This window comes from Ceratosolen solmsi, unplaced genomic scaffold (genome assembly GCF_000503995.2).
Source record: "Ceratosolen solmsi marchali unplaced genomic scaffold, CerSol_1.0 scaffold7, whole genome shotgun sequence".
Classification (NCBI taxonomy): Eukaryota; Metazoa; Arthropoda; class Insecta; order Hymenoptera; family Agaonidae; genus Ceratosolen; species Ceratosolen solmsi.
Window position 1 is genome coordinate 16,858,061 of NW_011948413.1, and position 22,698 is coordinate 16,880,758.

The 22,698-nt window shown below is 30.2% G+C and overlaps 1 protein-coding gene across 1 annotated transcript in view; it reads right to left on the reverse strand.

Moving 5' to 3' along the window:
* LOC105367566 (hemicentin-2) overlaps positions 1-22,698 on the reverse strand; it is a 42,176-nt gene that overhangs the window by 12,259 nt on the left and 7,219 nt on the right. Inside the window, exon 2 of the mRNA XM_011506326.1 lies at positions 3,574-3,725. Coding sequence (XP_011504628.1) covers positions 3,574-3,725 — 152 coding nt within the window. The remainder of the gene's footprint in view (positions 1-3,573; positions 3,726-22,698) is intronic.

Consider the following 22,698-nt stretch of genomic DNA (forward strand, 5'->3'; position numbering starts at 1 on the left):
AAATGGTACTTCTTTGCAAACTAGTTTTATGATTGTAAATGTAAAAATTTTCGATTTAGCTCGACAATAAAAGGTCTTTGAGATAAAACTTGGAAACTTATAAAATTGCCATAATGTATTTGGATTCTTTCCGCAACCAATAGTAATTTATTTTATTGAATAAAGTTTTTGAGAGCTATTGTAAAATTGCAATCTGTTCTTATATTTCGAAACTTATTTTATTCATAAATATTTATATAATGATCATGTTTATAGAGAATTTAGCAGGAATATAATGTATATACATTAAAAGTTTATAAATATTACAATTTCCTAGTGTAAAAATGAGTTCTGTATCACATTCGTAGAATTTAATATGGAAGTATTGTAATAATTACTAGGTGTTTTATATTTTTATCATTGTTACAAGTATAATGATATCGATCTTCGGAATTCTAAAGATGAATACTAATGCTTGAATGTTTAAATGATGTGTAGATGCAGACGAGATTGAAAGTAGAGAAGAAAAGTCTGTTCCGCGTCTCATTTGCTATGTACAAGATTCTAGGCCGGAAATCCGAGCAATGGGACGTCGAATTTTGCATTTTCGGAGGTCACCAAAAGAAATCCATAAACTACTTGTATTCTCTGCATATATTAACCTATCGTTACTCTTCATATAAATTCTTCATATAAACTCTTCATATAAATATTCTTCAATAAACTTTTTTATTTATAGTTTTACTTTGACGTCGTTTAATTATTGAAACAAAAAACAAAAATAATATAAAACTTTTTTTTTAAGCTTTGAATCATACGAATGATCGATGTACTATAAACGAAAGCAGTCGTAAAAATTTTATTCAAAAGTCCATAGAAAAATGCATATGCATTTAGTATTCAATCGCTAATAGATTTGAAAAAAAAACTTGATTTGTAGCGTAGAAAAATTGAACTCCTTAAACAGCAATTTTAATAGACGGTACATCAATATATCGATATATATTTTGTATTTAATATATTACTTTATGTATTTATGATTATGAACCGAAAGCCTTATTTTCTCTATCAAATGTGTCTTTTAAATGGAAAATATGATTTATGAATGTATTGACGAGCTCTCGAATGAAATAGAAATATAATATTAACTCGTAAATAAGGGATTTTTAAAGATTAATTACTTTCGATCATATATTGCGTACCTCACTAATTATTAAATTATTAATACGACATTTAGACAAAGTCTATTGATTGCAGATATTGTAGAGATTGTAGATAAAAATTTTTGTATAAGTTTGGTCGGAATGTAAGTTGTCAGATTTGCATATTATTGTTTTTAATTGAATGCAACCCGATGTCCAGGTAAACACGAAGTAAGAATAATATTTATAAATATGAAGACGCATTATATTTTCAATAATAGTGTGCGGGGCCACTTGAACTTGGTAAACGCTGCTTTAATCTACTGGAGAGCGATGGGAAAAACGGAGGAATGAAACATTCAGGGTATCCTCGATCCATCTAAATCGCGAGCTTTTGCACACCGCTTACGTATAAATAACGAAAAGAACTTCTCGCTAGTGCGAAAAATTTGGGACATTCTGCACGTCTCTTTGGACAGGCGGCAGTAATAAACACTCGAGGAATTGCCCGGATGGTGAGTCATTTACGCAAATGAGCCGAGGAGAGTTCGCGCGCGATCTCAGGACGCGTATGCATGTACATATATTATAACGTGGCTCGTAAACTCTTATAACGAATTCAAATCCCGTGCCAGAAGCGATCTCGGGCTTTATGACGGACTTCCATAAAAATAATTGGCGAGGAAGAAGGACGGAGTGTCGAGGATGAGAGCGGGAAAAGGATTGGGCCGATGTTAGTGAGAAAGGGGTCCGGGCGAATGAAATTTATACGACGAAAGATTTCATTTACAAATTGGCGAAATCGGCTAAGACTATAATTTTTCTACAGATTTTTTGAACGAATAACTTTCATTTATTATTCTCTATCCGTGTCTGCTGCCATTTTTGGTGAAAACAGATTTATCGGTTGCTCATAATTAAATTACATAGTCGTTTACATTGACGAAGGAAAAAAGTATTTCTACTCTGTTGGAATTTCACGTCGACCGGTTTTCTTTCTTCTTTATCACGAACAAAATTATATTATTGAAATTTATAACGGAGCTTATTACTGTATGTATCCTACATGTATACTGTATTATATAGATAATCATATTGTTGTTTTAGTAAATTGCGGTTATATGATGAGTTAGAATGTGTAATTTTAATAAAACGGAAAAATTTTTTTTTTAATTCTATTTGATCATTATTACTGCTACGAATGGTCGATTTGAAAATCATTTGTCGAAAATTTTTCATATTTTTAATGTAAAGTTCTGCGAAAATTTTTTTTATATTTTATAAAGTATTTATAAAACAGAATGTATACACAAATATCTTTATAAGAAATAACAGTTACGTAGCAATTTAAATTTCAGCTTAAAGTAGAAAAAAAGACAGTGAAAAAAAGGGTTACTGGAAGCCCTAAAAAGTAATATCTACGCGTTGTTTTACGAAAATTGCCCGTGTATTCTCTCACACGAGTATGCCACTATTATTTTTGTTATAATACTGCGTTTTAAAGAGCGCATGCATAAATGAGAGAGATAGGTAATGTTTTGGCTGTGAAGAGATAAGATTTTACACGGACGACATAATAGAATGCTTCATATTTACAAAGTATAATGGTTTATAAAGATTTTTCGCGGAATAATAAAATTTGTTATAGGTTTTAACATTTGTTTAGAAATGCGTGTATAAAAATGTAATACAAAATCGCAAAATTAATCGCAAAATCAACATTATTTTGACATCAAACTCGATGACATATTTTTTTATTATTATAAATTCTCTCTCCCTAGTATTTTTACACTGAAATATTTTTAATTAATGTTCGTGAAGAATATTATTTTCTTGAAAATACTAAGCACTCTACATAACTTTGGATATTGATTAGTCTTGATGGATTGAGATTTTTAATACAATGTGACGAGTAATTTTCCCTTTACTGCAAGTTAAAATAATAGACAATTTAAATTCAGCGTAAATTATAAGCTTTTATGCCGATGATTTTAAAGCGATAAGAGGACAAATTAACCGTCCAACAGTTTTCATACAAATTTATTAGAAAAATTATTTGATCAGTAAAAGTATTGTGCGATTACAAGTAACTTGGGGATTTTAAGTATCGTTAAAATGGTAGCTTAATTCGATCGTAGCACCTCCGTCTCTTTGAGCTTGAAGATGCTAATTAAAAACGTTTTCTCCAAAGGAGAGTGTGCGATTCTATCGCTGCATATCGCAGTCATTAAAAAAATTTCCACAAGTGCTTGCAATTTTCGATAAGACTAGCGAGTTAGAAAAAAGCAAAAATGCCGCCTTTAAGAAGAAATTCGGCAAGCCTCGTTAAAATTATATTCTTACATAAATAATTTGCGCCAATCTCGCCTACATCCCGACAATTTGTATGCTGGGATTGCAGCGATAAGGCGCCTGAATGACGTATAGAGTGTGCAACGCGGTGATTTCTTACCGATTTGTTACCGATTTGGCGAACTTTGCAGGGCAGGAAGGCGTGTGTGCCGAGTTGCACGGTGACGTTCGTCACGTTGTGTGCGTCGATGTAGGGACCAGTGTAAAGTCCGCCGTATCGCTTCACCAGGGAGTGCGATCTCGTGCTAACCCCTGTAAACGATAAAAATCAATTTTCAGTCGTTTTTAATGTCGCTGACACGCGCTGCTCGCGCCCCCTCCTGAACTTTCTTTCGTCCTTCTTCAATTTCAATCGCCTTTTGCACGTACGTTCGGTCGGCAGTTTAGCGCTCCGGTGCGGCGCATCGACACTCAAATTGAGAACTGAAGCGGAAGGCGAGGGAGGATAGTAAGGAAAACGAACGACTAACTTGAATAGCCGTAAAAGCGAGCTTTTTATACCATTAGTGTGAAATTTTTAATTAACTTGCTTGGTCTGCTTGTTAGCCGAGCGGCTTCCAGACGATAACGAAAAACCATTCGGAAATAGATGAACTACGTGACGCGTTTATGACTGGCTTGGGAGTGGGAGTATCGAGATGCGAGATGTCGAGGAAGCGAGCGCTCGATAGAACTACGCTAGACAAATCGTCATCGGCATATAGGGAAGTCTAGAGTTTCGATAGAAAATGACGTTCCATTCGTCACGACAAATATCGTGTTACTTTCAGCAATATTCTACACGTGTGTTTTTAACGCCTCGTTATGGTGATTCGATTGCATTAGACGTCCGTGACACGGTGTATGCATGGGCGGCACTTATGAATTCTTCGTCGTGCGCGCAAAATAGATAAATGGAACGTTTAAGGCTTTGTAAGTGCAAAGGGGGTTTATTTATTTATTTTATTTTTTGAATAGCATTATAAAATATTCGTTCCAAGAATAATAATCAATTGCTTAATAAATATTTGCCAATTTATGAAATTATTATTACATTAATTACATAGTACTCCTTATTCCTTATCCCTATTAAAATTGCAACTTATTTCAGATTTAAAATGACATTAATAATAATAACGGCAAGCCTCCGACAAGCATTCTGCACATGATTTCTTTAATATTGATATTCTGGCGAATATTCGGGAACATTTATAATATTCAGCATAACATTAGTACTTAAGCAACGCGCGCGCGCACGCATATAATTATAAGCACTTCAGGGACAATTGTAATTAACATTTTGCAGAGAGCTCAGTTAAAGTATTGCAAGTAGAAGAGAATGAAGAGCAGGTGATTTGTAAAATTTCATCACTACCACTGTCTCTATAACTAATTTATCGTACGTATAATCACATGTAATCTTCAGTACTTGGAAACGAGACTCTTCCTGTATGTTGAATCGCTTTCTACAAATGTGTTAAGTGGATGCTGCAATGCTCGAGTGCGAAAGAGTAAAACGGGAGCTGCAAAGACGGAATGATGTACGGTTAGTGACGATTGCCGAGTTGGAAGTATTTAATTATTTTAAGGTATTTCTGGAAAATGGACCTTTTCAAATGTATGCAAGATATATTAATTTTTTAATATTTAAATCATACTAAGGATATATGAAATGAGCTTAAATGAAATGTAACATTGACCATTAACGACATTCGTAGGGAATAGAAAGTTTTGTACTTCGTATGTAATTTTCATTTCAGGAGTAAACTTAAGAAAGTTGCGTTTTGAATTAGTACAAAAATGATTAGTAACTTTAATCTTGTTAAGTCGTAGAGTATTTTAAGTTTGAGAATAGCTTTAACAATGTACAAAGTTATTATTATTATTATTATTATTATTATTATTATTATCGTTACCTTTGTTATTATATAATTCAACCTATTATACATTTGTACTACTGATTAGCGCATTTAAAGTTCACGTTTTATGGTATTATTAAGAATTAGTTTTATTAAAAATTGTTTCTTGAAGAAAAATAAAAATCTGTTTTATCCGAAGATTCTTACAGAATTCGATAATCGTACTGTAGCTGCACTTATATGTCTAAAAAATAAATTTTTCACTATTCCGTATTACGGATCGCCGCTAATTTATTAATTGCATTAAGACATTTAATTCACGATAGTCTAGTCTATATTTTTTAAGATCTAAACATGTTTTTCAGTTAGAAGAAGAAGAAAAAGATGATGATGACGATGATGATGATGAAGAAGAAGAAGAAGATGAAGAAGACGAAGGCGGAAATTGTAAAAGTTGAATTTAGATGTCAATTATTGATAACAAGTTTAAAGGTAAATCTTTTAATTGAATGAAAGATGTACGTAAATAGATGTGAATGATATTTCTAAAGTAAAATCTAATGAAATAGTTAAGCCATGTGGAGTGCAAAAGTCTTCCAATTAAAATGAGAAACTTATAATCTTTTTAACTGTTGGGGAAAAGTTAAGAAAAAATACTCTTTAAAATCATTAAGGATAAAAGTGATATAAAACTGAATACCACAGAAACGATCAGCTTGAATTTTTTTATTCTAATTATGTAGAAATGGATATAACTTTTAGCAATTAAATTTATCATTGGTATGGTGAGAAACAGTCATAATGTCTTTGTATTTTACATATAATTAATACTAATACAAAATATAATTTTAATATACTCTCTTCTCAGTATTCTATACATACGTGTACATACGTAATAAGATAAAATATTTACCGATGGCATATATTATTAAATCCATGACAAATTGGAATATTTCTTTAAGCAACGAGCTGATGTTAGCAAGTACGTAATCGATTGTCTCGCTAATATCGTTGTACATCTATTTAAATGCACAGTCCTGGCATCTCGACAAATGCTAATTGTATCATTACCAATTGTTTCTTACACCGGGTCTCAATGAAATTCTCAGCCTCCTCGAAATTTGCATTATCAGCAAGGCTTGTGCCTTTACATCCACGGCCTCAATAAAAAGCTGCGCTTTCCTGTGTTATTTTATTCAGGACCGCAGACAGTGCCCTTTGATCTAGATAAAATATTCAGCAAAAACAAAGTGAATCTTCGTGCTCGGGGTTGGATGGAGGTAGGGGCTCCCTATCGCTTCTGGGTAACGAGCGAAAGCTGCAAGGGAGCTGAGACTTGGCCGACTCTGGTTGGCGCCTAAAGGAGAAAGTAGCGGGAGGCTAATTGACATTGCTTGTCGCAGGCGCGCGAGTCTCCGCGGCATCTCGATTCAGCGCCTATTCAGACCCGCCGGCCTAATTGCGAGGTCTCGGGGCTAATTGAACGTGGTGCCGGCCAGGGCGACGGGGTGGCGGACCGCGCATCGCATAATGGAAACATTTCGCGTTATTAACGTTGGGAACGGCTGAAATATATCATCGCGGAGCGGAGCTTGATTTACGCTGTCGACCAAGGGCGACTCTTTTCCTAATTGAGTGCGCTTAATTATGGCGAGGATCGAGGGTACTACCCGTTCGAATCGATTGTCGAGAGAGGGAGAGAGAGAGAGAGAGAGAGAGAGAGAGAGAGAGAGAGAGAGAGAGAGAGAGAGCTCGACGAAAAAAGCGTATTGTCGAATTTGCCGTTAAGTTGGTATGATGCGACGTAGAGATTTGTTGTTTCGCGCTTGTTTTTCCTTCGACAAGTTATCTTTACCGATTGGTTGCTGTACCGTGTTTATTTATTTATGTTTTTTTTTTGTTTGTTTTCGAACAATGCAGTGTACTTTGAAAATTGATTGTGCCTCTGTATTCTGTATTAGCGCTTCGATTTTTTAGCTTACTTTTTTTCATCTTCCTTTCTCTCTCCCTCTCTTTCTCCTTTCTCTTTCTCTCTATTTCGCTTTTTTTAATGGAGAATCGTACATGGTAACACGATTAATCTTATTGAGCATGGATTTTCGCTTTGAACATTGTTCTGTGAAAGTACGTGTAACAGTGCATCAAAGGAAGGAAAATTAGTTTATTTTATTTGATCGCTGGTTTTGAATTTAGAAATCGAGTTATATAGAATTGAAAGGCAGTGGAAACAATTTTTTCCCGCCGTCGAATAATTTTTATTTATTTATTTTTCTTCTCTTCTTTTTTTTCAGTAGTACCAGCTTCGACGTAAATTCACAATTTTTATATTTATTTAATTATAGTATTGATAATTATGTATTTCCGCTTCAGAAAAATATTTACAAATGATATTTCTCCTAGGTAACGTCTCATGTAAAAATATGTATAAAATCAAGCAAAATTCGACTCATTCATATATCAAACAGTAATAGCATTAATCAACTATTTGCCATCATGGAAGCACGGATTTTTGTTCTATCAGTTCAAGAATAATGTTTTTGCTATTGACACAATGTTCGGTATTATTTATGTAAAGTCGATAATATAAATTAGCACTGTATTCCATATAATCCGGTTGCAATCATCAAATATCATCTATCATAAAACTTATTTAAAAGACAATAAAAAATAGATGCTTTCCAAGGGTCAATGAGATTGTCGATTATTAGAAATGTCAGTCAGGCATTTCTGGTGCTATTGCAGTATCGATTTTCTCTCATTTTCTGAATAATTCTCGTACGACGCTATCTCATGATAGAGAATGACAGACGAAGCGCAGCGCCGGCTCTATATGTTAGTACAGCTACGCATGTAGAAGAAGTAACGATCCCAATGAGAGAAAAAATGAGCTTTTTAGCGATAGAGGCAAGGGAGGGTAATGAGCCATCCGTAAGCGCGAGGAAGACGAAGTAAGTGCAAAGATAGAGAGAGCGAACCGATCCTCGATTATGGATGAATAAGCCGAAATGAGAAAACATACAAGACGCAGAGTGTATGTGAAAGCATAGAGCGATGGAAAATCTGAACTTTTGCCTTTGCGGAAGTACGCGCAGCTGTGTTCGAGCGTTTCACGATTCCGCCCCAGAACTTCCCTTAATCGCAGTAATCGTTGACGGGGATACGTAGAGAAATGGCGCAGAAGAGTCCGACGCGGCACCATGAAGGGTAAAGATAAAAGGACCCAGACCGAAGTAATTCAAAAGTGATTTCAGGATGGCACTTTGCAGATTCAAAAGCTTTGCTCCCGGCTGGTGCACTTAGAAAAATTACTTTTAATATTTTTTTTTTATCATCATCAAAATTATCATCGTTTTTATTAAAAAAAAGGTTAAAAATAGTAATTACTTTTTTAAGCCTCAGTAAGCTATTATTTTAAAGGTATTTTAAAGCGTGAAATAAATTTAAAAATCATTCCTCCATTAACTAATATAATTAGTGTTAAAAGAATCATTACTGCGTTGATAAATTAGAAAAAAATGTCATCTTGTATTAAATCTATCGGTAGAAGCCCTTGATATTGCTATTAATAAAGGAGTCATTCTCTTTTTTCTTCTTCTTTTTTTATTTTTTATAAAAATATTGCTTACAAAGTATTATTTAAGAAAAGCATTGCGAAGCATTTTTTTATTAAAATTGCATTCATTAAATTAAGGGCATATCTGTTTGAATTTTTACTCGTTAATAAAATGAAGTGCTATCTATGTAATATTATGTTTAATGTTTTTATTCATAATAACCGAGAAAACAATCGTTCATTATAAAAAGACTCAAATATTTCAGCTTTGAATTATTTATTTATTATCTCATTGAATATAGTTTGAATTTTCAAACATGGCCGAATGAACATTACATGTGTATCACTATTACATTTATTAACATTTATTTACATAAAGTCTGCCCATGTATTGTAAATTAATTACCTAAAATTCAGCAATAAAGATAAAACTATTTAATTATATTAAATATCGTTGAATTGGAGCAGTAGTAATGTTAAATAATTTAGAAGTGGATGTATGTCGATGTAAAATTTATTCCAGTATTAAGTTAAATGTAAAATTTAATACAGGCGAGTGCTCTATGTTAACTGTCAAAGATTATACGTACTCGTTGAAACGTGACTAGAATTCATTCCGATATATTCAAAAATTACAACGAAATCGTTTATTCGGAATAATAAAAAAGCGAAAAACCACTTAACCTTCTTAACTCGGCTGACCAATAAGTTAATCTATCCCTGAAACTCTACGGAAGTTTCGATCTCACCGCATTCACTTACATTCCTCTGAAACAAACCCCATCCTTCACAGAATAGCGCGTAAAATCAAGTACAAGCTTTATGTATAATACAACTTTACGTACAAATGCAAATGCACTTATGCACACGCGCCCACATTCGTATTTTAGGATTATGTACAATAAGCTTATATATATATATATATATATATATATGCGAGCTCGGATATACAGATAAACAGATGCCGCACACTGATTCTGATATTGGAAGCCATAGTAACGGTGTTAGTGTATTCCATTGGATTTTGGTGCGATTTTACTTTCTCGTGGTATTTTGACCTGATCTTTCCACCAATACTCGCATATAAATCCAAAAGACAATGCCGTTGTCCCTTACTTGTATATGAACTTGATCTCTCCTTTAATATTCCGTGATTTTCTACTGTATTTTATTATTTTTCTTTTCGAGGGAGAAATTCCAAATTTCTTAGTGAATCAGTAGCAATGGGGGTCGATGAATAAAATTTTAAGAAGTATTTTTACTCAAGAAACAGAGATTTCATGGTAAATAGAATAGTGTCGCTTAGGACCATGGTAATGTACATAAATAATAATAGTCGTAGTATATTTTCAACAGCTACTCAGTTTGATTGAGTAAATTTCATTTGCAACGGAATATTGAATCTGAGGGTCCAATGATTTCGATTGGCATAATTTCTGATTATAAATTAAAGCTTATTACGAAAGATTACATAAATTTTAATGATCATTAGTAATGGCTACGAATGTTCTGTATTTAAAAGAAAATAGAACTTTTAACTGTTATGGATTCTTGAAAGTAAGCAAACTTTTTATTAAATTGATTCTGTAACGTGATTATATTGATTATAATAATTTAATAAATACCCATTTTGTACTATAAATTTTTAAAGAATTTTTATATTTAAGAATTTGCAACCAACTTCGACTTAAGCATTTCTTCTAGTAACTCCATCAAAGTTTATTGTATATTTTATGAAATTGTTTTAACTTCGCTAAATGAGGTACAAAAAAAAAAAAAAAAAAAAAAAAAAAAAAAAAAAAATAAAAATAAATAATAAAAACCTTGTTGTTCAAATAAGCGTGATCTTGTTGGAAATTATATATCTATAATAATTAAGACTAAAAGCGAGTAAGTTAAATCCTTAGTGTAAAGTAAAATTAATAATTCAATATAGAATATAATAATAATCCATTAATGATTCATTTTAATCGGTAACATCATTATAGAATAATTTTACGGTGTATTAATTTGACTTATTAATTAATTATCATCATGACCTGATATAGAAAATTTCGTTATTATTTTATCGCTAATAAGTTTCATTACGAATTACTTAAAATAGCTACTATTTATATTACAATTTCGTAATTTATCAATAGAGGATTATGAGAACTGTAAAAGTAACGTATGTAACGATCTAAGTAGAAGGAAGTTTACATATTTGAAAGTTTATACGAGGCTTTCGAACTTTGATTTGATTTATTTAACCCGGATGGAATATTAAAGTAAAAACAACAGACGAGAGGGGGATTATTTGCTTGTACGTTTACAATAATTGAGAGGCTGTAAAAGTTGAAATTTCATCGACTCAATTAGTAACGAAAATAATCGTCGAAGGTACGTTGAATGCACAAGAGGAAACTCTTTATAAAGACACTCAATTTTCACATTATATTCCCGTTCCTACACGTTTAACAAGAAATTTACTCGGCCCGACAATTTTAAGTATTCCCTATCCATTCAAAACATTCCTCCCCCGATAAGATATTAAGTTTAAAGGGGGGTCGCATCGCGTGCGCTATCGCCACTTTTTTTTACCGCGTAAAGAAGGACAGTGATATTGAAAGAGAGAGAGAGAGAGAGAGAGAGAGCGATACCGGATGGTGAGGTCGACGGGAGGTGGAAAGTGTGTGTGTTCGAGGAACAGGACGCGGATTATAAAGTAAAAGTGTCCCGGTTTATGTACAAAGGGGAAAACCTCGCGTGTTCAAAGATTGGATTGAAAGTCTTTGTCGGTGGCTGGTCGCGATCGTTCCTCACTTTGTTTTACGCGATCGTTTGCGGCGTAAGTCGAGTAAGAGACATTTTTAATTATTATCGTAAGCTTTAGGTCGTGTACGCGAGTACTTAACAGCTCATGTACCAACGGGATTTCAAACACTTTCAGTTTTAATGCCACAACGCTGCATTGATTTTGCATAGTTAAAGCGAGTGGTAAGCTCCTTTTAGAGTACGAATTTGCTCGACTGTGTAGCTATTAATTTCCAAAGGAATTCACCTGGAAGTCATTTGGATGTTGTGCTTGTGAATCGTATGCTGGATGGATGTAATATGTAATTTAATTTTGAACAACCCAGTCTCTAAAGATTTTTAAGCTAAACTCGGTAATAAAAGCGGTTTCATTTCGTATATGGTAAAGTAATATCATGCACCTCTTCTTGATAAATTAACATGTTTTTTTCTTCGTGTTAGCGTAAGTATATTTAAAAATCATGTTTATTTCATGATTATTTAAAACTTGTATTATAAAGTATTAAAAATCCTTATGGATAAGCAATGATTTTTATATAATTTCATTATTATTATTTGGATATTAAGAAAATACTTTATCAATGTCAGCGAACATATCCATTTTCTCTTTAAATACATGGATTTATTTTCCGCTGCGGAATGATAGACTGTTTTATGTACGTTCGCTTTGAAACTTTTAAGAATAGTCTGTGGATGTAAATTTTTTAAGATAGATGTTTGTGAGATGGTAAAATGAATCGATATTACTAATAAATGAAAAATTCGTATGTAATTTTCATTTCTACTTCACCGCGGATCAAAGTATATTTTTCAACTACATCATCACACATTTACATTATTATTTATAAAGATATACGAAAATATATCCATTGATCAATTGGCAGATCTATTGATATATAAATATATATATGTAGAAAATTATAAAAATATCTTCGTACTCGTGCTTTTTATATTCGCTTTTAAGCTTCAAATTTTTATAAGTTAAGTATTTTGGTAAGTATAATAATATGTATAATTTTAATTTATCGGCGAGAGAGTCGAGATAATATTTGTGACGTCGTGTAATATTTAATATAATCTTAATCGTTGGCTTTTGTAGTAAAAGTACATAATAATATTCGTTCCCTACTTGTTTCGGCGATGATTTTTCACCATCGACAGCCAAGATAGAGGAAACTCGACCAAAGTGAGAAGCAATAGAATATAATCGAAGAAGGCGTTCAAGCTTTTAAATTCAAATATGAAATTGGTATAATCAGCACCCGCTGATTAGTCATAAAGCCCATTCATCTCAGTATTCTTGAATAAGGGAAGTATAGTTTTGAAACTGGCTTGTTGCTCGCTTTAACTAGTTCTATTTAACCATATATATATATATATATATATATATATATATATAAAATATTGTTTCACATCGATACGGTATTGGAAAACCAATTAAACGTATCCTAAGACGTCAATGAGTCTTACCAGGAGAAGTAATACGAAAATACGCCAAGTTCTCGGGCTTACGGTTGTATTGTCAATGAAGACATCGTGAAGTTAACGTGAAGGAACGATAGTTTGAATAATACATACCAATTTTAATAATTTGATATTGCAGTTAGGAAGTCGCACCTACAAAGTACCAAGTGTACTTTACATTCGGTATTTTTTTTCCAATACTTTTTACGATATTATTCATAATTGGTAACTTCATAATTGGTACATGATATTCTATCGATTTTATTTTTAATTATTTATTTATTATTTTTATATGATTATTATATCTTATACTAACACCGACCAACGTTGTAAAATGCTCCTTAATGTTGTGATAAAGAAAAAAAGGATTATTTGGTACGATTTTACTGACCGTACAAAATCAGTACTTGTAGTGCACTATGTTTTGATACGAAACTTTTTCCCTCGGTAATTATAACTGAAACAAAAACTCTTTCGTGTATGATTTTTATACCCCATTCATTCAATGCATACAAGATAATTACGAAATACTAATCGTATATTTGAGATGAGTTTAATTTATCAATGTTAAAAGTTGTTGATAAATACCCGATTAAAATTAAAGATATATATTAAATTTTTTTTAAAAACTATTAATCTTGTAATATATAATACTCATTCAGAGATATAATTCACAGGATTAAATCGATGTTTAACGAAAGTTAATAAAACTCACGAATTAAAAATTTTAGTCTAACAAAAAGTCCATTGAATTGTGCACGACAAATAAAATATTCGTAGTCATCCGGGACTGGAAATATTAATCCGCTTGTGCGTTTTATTCTTTTATAAAGAAATGCGAGAAAAATATTAAAATCGACAGTATATATTATATTATCCCGCCTATTCATTCGTTTACAACGGCCTCCTACATCACAAAAGTGGAAAACTGTTTTGTTCCTGTGAGAGCTCATATTAAAAAGTATACTCAACCACCGGGGCGATATATATTACAACCTATGATTTAAAAATTCGTTCTCTCTCTCTCTCTCTCTCTCTCTGTGTCTCTCTCTTTCTATCTCTCGATTGACGTAGATTTGAGAGTATATCACAGGTAAGTAGAGCTTGACTTGAAATTCTCCGATCGGGTGTATGTTTCAGCAAAAAACAGTTGAGCTAAATATTATACGACGTCACAAATATTATCTCGACTCTCTCGCCGATCAGTTAAAATTATACATATTATTATACTTACCAAAATACTTAACTTATAAAAATTTGAAGCTTAAAAGCGAATATAAAAAGCACGAGTACGAAGATATTTTTATAATTTTCTACATATATATATTTATATATCAATAGATCTGCCAATTGATCAATGGATATATTTTCGTATATCTTTATAAATAATAATGTAAATGTGTGATGATGTAGTTGAAAAATATACTTTGATCCGCGGTGAAGTAGAAATGAAAATTACATACGAATTTTTCATTTATTAGTAATATCGATTCATTTTACCATCTCACAAACATCCATCTTAAACAATAAAAGAGATAAAAAAAGTGATATAGAAGGAATAATAAAAAAAAAGCAATGACATGTTATAAGAAAGAGTTTTAAGTTGGCCGTCTTTACAAATATACCCAAAAAATATAATGTTCAAGCATTTTTTTGTTTTTGCCTTGCCAAGTAAGATTTTCAATTTTTTGTTCATTAGGGAAAATGCTCTATTTTTCTCATACCAATCCATTTGCTCAACTACGCTTTTATCATTTCGGCTCCATCTATATTTAGCATTTTTCAATTATGTTATTAAAGATTCACCGACACGAAATTATGTATTTTAAATTGTAAATTTTGCATTTTAATGAATTTAGTAGATATCTGAACGAAAATGTTTCAATTGCACATCTATTTATTACAGCAAATGTAATAAGAATAATTACAAAATAATTATTGATGCATGATAATCAGTAGTTTATATCTTAATCTGAATCTGTATTTTACAATTTAAATTAAAATAATTTATGAATGCTTAATTAAAATTCAAATCTTTGAACTTTTCTATTTATTTAATATATTAGAATATTGTTGAAATAAAACAGTTAATAATCACATTATTATTTCTTGTAAATATGAATAATTCATGTTCCATGCAATATGATGTATACAATTTTAGGATTTTACAATTCTTTTTAACTATTTTATGACTGATCTGGAAAAAAATTAATGTAATCTTATTAAGAAATTAATTATAATTTTTTGTAATCTCCAGCGCATGTTTTTTCAGTGATCCCAGCCTTCTTTTTTATCCTTTTTCTTTATTTAAAGCAACTTTTTAAAAGATAATACCTTTATATTTTAATTAATTAAGTATTTTTATATTTATAATTGGCATTCTTTCAATGCCAACGCGTCACAAGCTAAAATGTAAATAAAATAGTTTTTAAAAGTTATATAGCTGCAGTTAAATATTTTAATTATATGCTTATGAAAATTCTTATGAATTTTAATTATTATATATTACTATCTATTATAGGTAATTTGTAATTGTTAATTTTTATGCAAAATGATAAAAAACTTATTCAATAGTTCAATATAATTTAGACTTATATAAGTATTATTCTTGATTAAATTTTAATTAAAATAAAATATAGTCCTTTAATTTGTATTTTTAATATAAAAATAATTATATTTATATATTCTCTTCTACTTTATTAAGCAATAATTAATTTATATTATCGTATTGGTACTTAGCAGAAAATAAATTATTTTATTATTTCAGCATTATTATGATACGAACAATTTTTATTTTCAACTAAGCAAATGGAAATAAAATTGCAGAGATATTTATCGGAATGAAATTTGAATTTAATTTCAGTCAGCCTCACGTATTCAGGATTTTTCTTGCCTTTTAACTTATATATTAATTTATACATATTGTATATTTAATCATTCATTTATATAATGTAAGAATTATATATTTCATGAGTTTCATAAAATTAATGTAAACAACTCTTGTCGATTCTCTTATACGCATACTGGCTCTTCTAAGTACAAAAACCTTTACTTCTTTACTTTCTCGTTTTTTACCTCTTTATTTACTCTCTCTCTCTCTCTCTCTCTCCCTATCTTCTATCTATCTATCTTTTTTCACTTCCCTTCTATCCCTTCGACCATTTCTAATTCTATCTTTATTTTTCATTTATGCTCTGCCTACTGGACGACGTTTAGGTATAGAATAAACTTACTCCTCTAGAAAAAAGATAAGTGCCGAGAGAGTAAAAGAGATGAACGTATGAGTACCGTAAAAGTCTCGATCTTTGTCCTCGAGCACCATGATAGCAGTGTATTATTTCTTTCATGTCTGCTCTCCTCTTCTTTTTTATCACAGGATTTACGGAGGGAAATAAAAACATTGTTTCGAAGTTGGCTTGATGATTTATAGCGTGATTATGCATTTAAGAGGAGGCATTCGATTATTTTTATTTTATAGGGCAGAATGACTATTAAATGTTTGAAGAAAAATATTCTGTTTTTATAAAGTGTCAAGAGAGTTTGAGCTCTGCGACTAACGGCTCAAAAGGATCGATGCAAGCTTTCGGTTCTATACGCTCTGCCAATAGCCTCATTTAAATATAACGAGCGCTTTTATCGAGCTTTAATGAAAACTGCCGCAATCATTATTAAATATTTCAAAAATTTATATTTTACCGTAAGATGTACAAAATTTTTTCCGCCATAAATCTTGTTATATTACTCTCAGGAGAAGAGGAAGAAAATATAATGCAAAGATGTGATCGTATGAGTAAAGAGAAATGTAGATGGTAAGATATATTTATATGGACATTACTGTGGACCATTATCTTACCGCAGACGGAGCTCTGAGAGAAAAACATTCCCAGAACCATAAGATAGCTGAGATTCATTTCACACAGTAGTTTAAAGTTAAATCGCAGCTTTCATTACTTTCTCACAAGTGCAATGCTGCGTCGGTGTAAAAAACATGATTTAAAAATATCATTAATAGGCTGCCACTTTATGCTTTTTCAATTTTATATATCAATTTTTGCAGACTTTTTGAAGTACTATTTTAATCGCCACCTTTTTACAAGAATTTTATCATTTATAATATAAATACTACGGTACAAGGGCAAATGCACATTTTTCCGAAATCTTTTACATCGAATAATTGCTTTATAACGGCTCGAATGGTAAATAATAAGGGGGGAACTTTCGGTGTGTACGAGTAAAAAGATGATAATATTTTAGTTTATGAAAGAACGATGAAATGGTTAATTTTATTTATTGCTAGATGATACAAACATATAATGTAATTTGAAAAAAGTTATAAACTATTCAGCTATTTAGAAAGTTCAGAGATATAATGTATGTTTATAAATGAAAAGATGTAAAATAAATATATATTTTCATCGAATGTTCGAAAGATCTGATTTAAATAGAAACATTAAAAGAAAACATAATGACTGTTTTTTTAATCTATTTGAGAAAAATATCAGTAAAATACTTATGAAGCATTATAAAATATAATGCAAAATAAATTAAAAAATTAAAAATTATCGTAAGTTTTACTTTTTCGGCATCGGCATAATCACTAAAACAACTTTTAGTTAATTTAACGCTGAAATTCTTCATTATTTTCATTATCATAATTATTTAAATTAATGTCAATAAAGGAGAAGATAATTTTTTAAACTTCTATATACTATTGTTTACATACTGTTGTTTGAACATTCAATTATTGATAAAAAAAGTTCAGATTTATAGTTAAATAGTTAATCGTAATTTAATAATTACGACAGTTATAACAATGCCGAATGCTTAGGTATTGTAAACGTGAAATTTTACTCAGTTTTAAAAATTTAAAAATTAATTTAAAAATAGTATTTTCAAAATAGTTTTTTTTTTTTTTTTTTTTTATAGTTTACTTTAAGCGGCGAAGATTATGATAAATTCTTTAAACGTTCGCATTGATCGTCGAAAATTTTACCCGAGTTCATAAATCATATACAATTTTTCGAAATATATATCTTAAAAATATTGAAAAGTGATTTATTATTTTGACGTACTTTATACACTTTATATAAAAGAGTTATGAATTTTTAGAATAATTAATGTATTAAATTACGAACCATCATATTCGGTTTGTAGATTAAAGAGTTGTAAAGAAGTTTGTTGGGTAAATCTCTAAATTAGTGATACTTGAAGACTTATCTTATCGTCTGCACCTAAAATAGCTTTGATAAAAGTAGTAATCTCTTAACTAGAATGATTTATCTCGGATTTTGCGAAGTTATTTTTAGAAATTTTACGTATAATTATTGAAATTAAGTTTTTGTTTTGCATTTGGTAGTTTGCAGTAACACGGAAGCGTAGCTTATAGTTATTAATTGATTAAATTATTCCTGAAACATAAGTAATAATAAGAAATTAAATGGAATTATAATTTCATAAATATATTATGGTAGTAATATTTATGGTACGTGCATTATTTATTTTATCCTTAAATCAAGTCGTCTAATCATTTATTGGACAATGTTTATTGTTTTTTTTTTAAGCTTATTGACGAATTAGCTTTAATATAATAATATTAAAGAATTAAAATTTATAGAGCATAGTTTATCAAGATAATTCAACTAACACTTTGAATTTATACAGTTTATAAGCTTACTATTATAAGAGATCGGGATTAATTCGCGAAAAAAAGAATAGTGACAAATTACTGTTTGAATATTTACTCGACCATATCTGGCATTTAAGCATTGAAGTCAATGAAATGTATTGTTGAAACGTGGACAATAAAATATTTCACTTATTTTATAGGACAGATAGTCATGGAATAGATGGGATTTATTTTTTTACATACGTTTTACAATTAAAATAAATAAAATTATTTCGTTGCATTGTCGTGAAAAGGAGGCAATTGATGTAATTAAATTTTAATAAAAACAATAATGCGTATAATCGCACGCTGTGGTAGATTAAAGATATAATATTTTTTGGAAAATAGTTTTTCGGAATATTTGCTACATTCGTTTTATTATGTAAGTAGAATTGTAAACAAGTGTAATTATTAATACGCATCGTCAAATTCGTGTTCAACCGCAGTTAGCGTAAGAACATTCTTATCGTAAATATCAAATAATAAGGATTTAATATACTTTTAAAGGCTCTGAAGCATAAGGAAGCTAAAATCGATTAGATTTGCTGCAATTAAAAGTAAAATACGAATACAATTAAACTAAATATACTAGCAGAAGTTTTTATTTTAGATAATATCTTCTATGGCTTTTCATTATTTCTAAAATGCATAATACACCAACTTTCAGATTATACGGCGGTTTGTGGAAGACAATGAATTATTCAAAATTGGAACTTTATTTCTCTACATAAATAAAATACCTGGTGAATCCGTAATAATATAGTCCAACAACTAAAAACAAGTAGAGCAAACAAATGAACAATGTACCTAATCTCTCTTTCTATGCCGACTCTCATGTGCGTATCAATCACCAAAGTACATTAATTTTTGTTCAACTGTAGTGAAAACAAGTTTTGACGTACAGATGAAATTGAATGTAAAAGCGAAAAAAAAAAATGGTGCCCGTTTAGATCCGCACAAGGACGGACCTTCATCGAGTCGAGGACATAAATTAATTCCTTAGCCACTTCTACCACTCCCCACCCCCGTCGTTGCCGCCGTGCGAAATAATAAGCCTTGGAGAATCGAAGCTCCGAGCGCTCGAGACACTCTTATTGCTTAAATAGCCGAAGTCTTATCGATCGCTTATGTCCGATAACCGATACATTTCGGTATTAATCATCCGATAACTCGAACCTTCTCGCCTCGAGCACCTTTGACGAAAACGCCCCCCACTTAAGTGCCAAAGTCCTTTTTTGCCGAGGCTGGGGAAACGCTCCTCGGTATAGATAAACGATGTATCTACCAGCGCCGTATCGTTTTACGCAAAGCTTTCGACACCGAATAATTGGCGCTGAAGCGCAGTTTAATGAAGCGTCGATTTATATGGAAAGCTACGCTGGATATTTATTGCGACAGCATTGTTTTTAGCACTTGACGTGGGATGAGCCCCGGACCTTTGTGATGCAGTGTTTATTGTCACACTGCGTCTAGCACTTTTGTCTCGATTTTCGTTTTTTCTTTCTTCCCACGTGGTTTTTGTTTTTGTTTTTGTTTATTATTAATAGCTCTCTCTCTCTCTCTCTCTCTCTCTCTATCTCTCTCTCACTTTCACTTTCTTCTTTTAAAACCTCTCAATGGTACTGGACATTTAATTCGAATATACATAGAAGTTCAATGTAAAAATATAAGGGAGAGAGATAGAGAGAGATAGATAGAGAGAGAAAGACATTATATTAAAAATATATTGATTTTATATTCCCACACTGTAAGCATGTGCAAACTAGAGCGGACATAAACTAAAAAATTTAATATATCTCGAGGATATTCGACTCTATTTAGGTTAAATATTATTAATTCATACGGCTAATAAAAAGTTGTTTATGAGAATATTATCATAATATAAAATATCTAATTGTAGTTTGGATTTAAAGATCAAATCTTTATCTAGAAAAATATATAGAGAAGCACAAAATTTACTCAAGTAGAAAAGAAGGTAAATATTTTTCTTATAATATTTTTTATTCAACTTCTATTTATAGCTAAGTATTTTGATTTCATTTTAGTTTTACCTCCAATGTATTTTTAAAATTTATATTTTATATCAAATAGTCAACTTTATCAACCCAGGCTTCGATCAAATTTCATCGATATAACAATTTTAATGTTCAATTGAATTTATGCGTTAGTTTTATATCGTAATAATATCATTTGTAAAATAAGAAGTTACTATAATAGATTTACCATTGATTATTATAAAGCGACAAAGAGTTTATTTCTATTAAAATAGCAAATCGTGCGTTGTCTAATTTAATTTAGTATTTTTTTTTATTATACTCTTTAAATTTTTTTGCTAAATTATTGTTTTTTTTTTGGTATAATTTCTTATTTATTGTAAATATATCACGTAATGACAGAGTTTAAAAAAAAAACAGAAAGGAAATAGATTTATTTAAAATGATTAAATGATTTTAAAATAAGGAAAAGCTATACTTTTATATTAGAAATAAAATATTTTATTCCATATTGCTTATTCTTTTTAAAGTTTTTTTTTTGTTTTTGTTTTTAAGAAACGTAAAAAATATGAAGTTTAATTTTTTTATAAGCTGATTTGAAATTTTGTAACTGTATGTATATTATTTAATTAACGAGAAAAATATTGAGCTTACGAAATTTCTACAATGACATTAATTTGTTACTATTATAAACAAATTTCACTTCCAATTATTATTTTTTATTTTATTTATTTTATTTTATATTTCTAACGATTTCTTAATTAGTTTCACCTATTTTTCTGCTTCCTAACATCGTTGAGGTCTACGAGTAGTTTATTACCAACTTAAATAAAAATTCCTATCGGTTTTTATGTTTTATTAAATCCCAGTCTATCACTGCTCAAATTTCAATATTGAGGAAAAACCATTTATAATTAATTTGGATAACTTGTCTCAAATAAGTTACAAAGAAAATACGTGAAATTTATGGTCTAGCTGTATGAGATATTTACTGTATTATTGAAAGTAGTGAAAAGTCTATATTTTGCATTTTATATGTGGATATTGATAATTAAACAATAATTAAGAATGAAAATTGATTTATCGTGTATTTATTATCGTAATAAGTTCGTATAAAATGTTTTTTAATGGTGAAAAATTTCGTATATATGGATAAAAATTAATTTTTCTATTTCGTAATTCAAGCGCTGCAATGACAAAACTTTTATTTTTTAAAGTAAAAAATCTTAAAAACATTTTGAAAAATATAGACAACAAATATTGTTATCCATTGATACATAATAATTTAGAAGAATAAACAGATGTGTAAGTAGTGAAAGAGAGTCTGATACGTGAAAAAGGATTTCCGGCATCCGTTTTATTATATCATTCCTAGCGGGTGTGAGTGTATCGCTTTACGAGGTAGAAATGCACTCGGTCACTAAAAGCTTGACTCGTACTACTTGAGTAAGGGTGTAGGAGAGTACTACTTTCTTCTATCTTTATCTATCTAGTTTTCATTTTCCCTCTCATTATCGTGGTGATTTCGTGGTTGCGTGATCTTATTATTTTCATTAGATCTCTTTATCTCCATTTTTCTTAACTTTTTTATCCTTGTATGATTACAGAATATTATTCCAAATAATGTACACATAAAATATTTTTATTTCTACGTTGAAATTGGTATTATAAAGTCGAATAATAATATTATATACATTTCTTTATAAATTAATTAATATAATTTTGTTTTCATATAATTTTAATTATAATTTACAATCAATTTAATTTGAGTTATTTACATTTTATTTTCATCTAATGTTAATTTAATTATAACAATAAACCACAAATTATGTAAGTAAGAAATAAAATAAGAATTTAGAATTTTTAATTAGTATTTAACTTTTTTTTCATCTCAAAGCTATTTTTGTATAATATGTAG